Raw genomic sequence first — 4401 nt, forward strand, 5'->3', positions numbered from 1 at the left:
TGCCCTATACTCGTAGGGCGCTCGCCGACGACGCCGAGGAAGCTGATCTCCTCGCTCCAGCAGATCAGCAGCGGCGGCGCCAGTGCTAGCACCGACGCCACGGTCGACGGCGGTGGCAAGATCCGAACCTACGAGGAAGACGCGTCCAGCGTATGCTCCGGAGATGCCGCGCCCTTCGTCGCTGTAGCAGCCATGGCAGCCGCCTCCTCGTGCTCCTGCTCCTGCGAGTGTACCATCCCGCGCTGTCCCTGTAGCTGCAGCTGCGGCTTCTCGTCGAGCACATTGTCCTCTGGATCTACCGCGTCCACGTCCCTGTTCTCGCTAGGTGAGAATGCAGCGGCCGGCGAGATGGGGAAGACGGAGGGAGGCAGATGGGCTACATGCAAGGTTGGACGGTTTGCCGCCATTGCCGTTGCAGGTGTGGCGGTTCTTGGGACCATGGTCGCCGCCGTCTTAAATTTGGGCATGGACGACGGTCATGTGGAGTTTCTAGTACCCACATGATGTAAAATATAAGTAGTAGTGTGAGAACGATATTGTAGTCAAATCCGTTGTTCTTCAGGTCAATTTACATTATCTAGGAAACTTGTCAAGGTTCTGCAGGACAGAACTATGGTGTATGTTTTCAGTTCAGTTCGGTCATAGCTAAACTGGTCTAGGAAACTTGTCAAAATTCTGCAGGACAGAGTTATGTATGTTTTCAGTTCAGTCATAAGTCCATTTTTTGCGGGGAGCTTTAGAGAGCTTTATTGAATAAAAGCATTCGCTGGACAGTCAGCCAAGAGGCTGCTGACTAGAAAGCTAGGGGTGGAGTCTAGCCAGCTTTCAATCACATTAAGTGTACATGCACGCTTAGCACACAGGTGTGCAGGACCATTAGCGGCTCTTATTACATGAGATATATCAAATGACAAAAAGCTAGCAGAGAGCTCTCTAATTTCAGAAAAAATCGGTGCTACCACCGAACGATCAGTGTAGCTAGAGTTCCAGAGGTTTACTGCCTCAAGACAGCCGGTTTCCAGTTGCACGTGCGTGTATCCTCGTAGCTTGGCAACAATAGCACCCTCCCAAAGAGAGAGCACTTCGGCGATGAGAGGATCAGTAACCCCCAAGTGGGGTTTGCACCATGCACCCAGGGAAGCCGATGAAGAGCGGGGAATGCCTCCCGCACCCGCATTGCCAGCATCAAGCTGGATTGCAGCATATGTATTTATCTTGATGTAGTTAGTCTTAGGGGGCCGCCAACCGTGGCCTGGCAGCGGGATGAAACTCTGCCGGGGAATGTCCAACAACGCCAGGTCCTCGCGGATGCACCGAACTGAGGTAGCTGGGTCGATGGTCTCTTGATCATGTGTCCTCCTTTTGTGGGACATCCAGATAGCCCGCATGACCATGATGATGGTGGCACGGTCTTTTTCTGTGAATCGCTGCTCACAGAGTGTGTCCAGGTGTTGGGGTGGAGCCGTGGCAAGGAGATATCGAAGAGCAGCCTGGCCTCCTCCTAAAAGCGTTTTGCATGAGAACAATGCACTAAAGCATGCATCAGGTCCTCGTCCATCGCAAGACAGAGCTTGCATAAGCTTGTTTTCTTTATATGTTTGTGTTGTAGTCTTTTCATCTGGCCTAAGAGCATCTCCATCCAGCAGTCTACGTATTCCAAAGAAATGCACGTATAGAAAGAGTTGAGACAATAAATTGCTCTAGCAGTCTCCCAATTTTCCCCAAAAAATTGGAACTCTCCAAAAAAAAACACTTCTCCTCAAATAGATGGACGGTTACAACTCTGCAAAAGTTTTCAACCCATGCCACATCACCACGCCACCACAGCCGCAATTGTTGCCTGCCCAGCCACCGTACACCGCAATGACCGACGCCACGCCGCACCACCGCAACGCCCGCCGGGTCGCGGCTCACCAAAGCGCCGTCGATGTCTTACATTGATGCGATAAAGAAATAGAAGATAAATTAGTCACCAAAAGCCGTATAAAATTTGTTATAGTAGATAGTCAAAAAGACATCATGATGATCTTGTTTGTTAAGACCGTACAAAACCAGCGTACCAGAATAACAATCATCATCGATAAAACGAATCATAGATCAGAACAATCCGATCTATTGACACGAACAAAGACGCTCCACGGAGATCCATCAAAGGCCAATACCGATTGAATCACACAAAATCCATCGAAAACACACCTCGACTCACTAGTTTTGTTACAGTTCTCGGTTCGAGTTCAGTTCAAATTCGAATGACATATGGCATGTCCACGTAGCCACGCAGGTGACATACGCCACGGTTTCTCCGCTAGTCTAGCACGATGGCGCTGGACGGGGTGTACCCGCCCGCCCTCTCCCGGATACTCGCCGGGATCTCGGCGCGCAGCACCTGCACCCTGAACACGATGCCCTCGCCATCGCACCCCACCAGCTCGAACACGCAGCCATCGCCGAGCCTCAGCGCGTTGTCCAGCGCGAAACCCCGCCACCCTGCCTCCAGCCGCTGGATGTGCCGTCCCCCTGTGAAGCGCATCTCCCAGGACCGACCCTGCCATGTCAGGGTCGCCGGCGTCGGCTTCGATGGGAGGAACGGCACCATCGACCTTGGAACCACCTGAACACACCAACAGGCCAGAACGATAGACCAACATGAGGAAATGCAAGGAAAAATATGCGCTACCTCAGCTGTAAATTCAGGTACTGGGAGAAACATTGGAGCCACTGAAGTCACAAAGTTCATCTATATTTTAGCTTGTCCATCTGCAATTTTGCATGCATTGTTTTGTGCCTTTATATGAAACGCCCCAAATTTCCTCCATTTGCAGAACAAGTGTGTCACTCACATGACCTTTTGTAACTTCAAAAAAGAAAAAGAAAAATCTTCATTGAAATTTACTGGTTAAGAACTTCGGATATCTACACTAAACATTTGACTGGTTCCGATTTATAATATATGTTAATTGACAGCAATGATTTACTACTGAGAAGGATCCCACTGAATCTGTTAAGGAGTAAAAGAGGGGTATTCCATTGCCTTTTGCCCATTTTCAGTAGTCAACTTATAGTGAAATTACAAATCTGGAACCAGAAGTGAACAAGGAAACTTCAATGACATATCCCGAACCCGACTAAATTGCAGTGACAGATATAGAACTGTTTTAAGTTCAGAATGAAGTCATTCCTTTCTGTACAGTAAGCTAGCTACTGAATCAGATCTGTGTCGAAATCGAGCTGTGATGGTAGCATCATTTTACCACTTGAAATGGTTGCTGAACATGCGACTTGCATACGACGCATGCGAAGTATGCTTTCCCAAGAAGAGGGAGGATCCTGGGGTGCGTCTTCTCCACCTCGAGGCACGCCTTTGCCGACTCCGGGTCAAGCTTATCTGGTGGGCCTGCAGAAATGGCGGCCTGGCTAGTCTCCCCTGTAGAGCTGGCCACTCCATGATCCTTGCCGCCTGCATCTGCATGCACCGCTAGAGTAAGCCATTCGTGCTGATTGTGTCAAGGAACACTTGAAGGTGGACATGACGGGGATAAGATTACTTGAGATGCCGCGTGATTCCTCGGAGGGATTGCGTCTCCGATAGACTGGAGGCGTGACCATGATGCTGGAATCCGCTGGAATCGGCTCTGCCTGGAGATCAAACCAACACGCAGAAATCAGACGCAGTGTGGTAGATAAATCAAAAATACCAGGGCGTCGAGGACCCCCCAGGGCAAAGGCTTCTCTGGTTTGGGGTTGAAGAAGGCACGGTTAATCTTGCATGGAGAGATGCAGAAGGTTAGCAGGACCGAGATTTAGTTGTGGTGCATTCTTACCATTGCTGGAATTTGGGAGGAGAACGGGATGGAAGAGAGGGGCAGAAGCCAAAGCCTGTCGATACAGCAATACAGGTGAAGTAAACGTCAGTACAGTCGGGTGACACAGGCCCCTGGCACACCGGGCCAGCGCACCCTGTTTGCTACAGTACACAAAAGTCGGAAGAGGAACAACCGCCGCCGACTCAGGGTCCCGGGACTCGCAGCATCCTCCGACTCCGCCGTGCTCGTGTTGGGCGGCTGGCTGGTGTTGGTCGGCTCGCCGGCAAGATAGAGTAGAGTAGGACACGAGACTGTGATTTATGGTAAACGTCTTGCCGACGTGCTTCGTGTTATATAGATGGGTTGCGAGCCCAAATACGCGTACAGGTTGTTAAGAAATACATTTTGGAGGAGAAGAATACAAAAGATAAAAAAAGATGAAAACTATATAAGTATCTTGCCTAACTCCTCCTCCTTTCGGTTACAAGAATCTCCTCTTGCCGTATACACAACTGCGGGTATGAAGTCATGACATGTTTAACGCCCTTCCTTAATCACAACTTCATCAAGTTGAGATTATATTTGAAGTCTTCAAAAT

The 4401-nt window shown here is 49.9% G+C and overlaps 1 protein-coding gene across 1 annotated transcript; it reads right to left on the bottom strand.

Annotated features, from left to right (window-relative positions):
• Window positions 1-1989: 1989 nt before the first annotated feature.
• LOC123185430 (B3 domain-containing protein Os04g0386900) lies at window positions 1990-4084 on the bottom strand. The gene is made up of 5 exons (XM_044597308.1): window positions 3997-4084; window positions 3822-3876; window positions 3546-3636; window positions 3252-3463; window positions 1990-2611 (listed from the first exon to the last, which is right to left on the bottom strand). Exons 2-5 carry the CDS (start codon window positions 3822-3824, stop codon window positions 2306-2308), a joined length of 612 nt encoding a protein of 203 aa, XP_044453243.1. The 5' UTR covers window positions 3825-3876; window positions 3997-4084; the 3' UTR covers window positions 1990-2305.
• Window positions 4085-4401: the final 317 nt, after the last annotated feature.

The sequence above is a fragment of the Triticum aestivum genome, chromosome 2A, assembly GCF_018294505.1.
Source record: "Triticum aestivum cultivar Chinese Spring chromosome 2A, IWGSC CS RefSeq v2.1, whole genome shotgun sequence".
NCBI lineage: Eukaryota > Viridiplantae > Streptophyta > Magnoliopsida > Poales > Poaceae > Triticum > Triticum aestivum.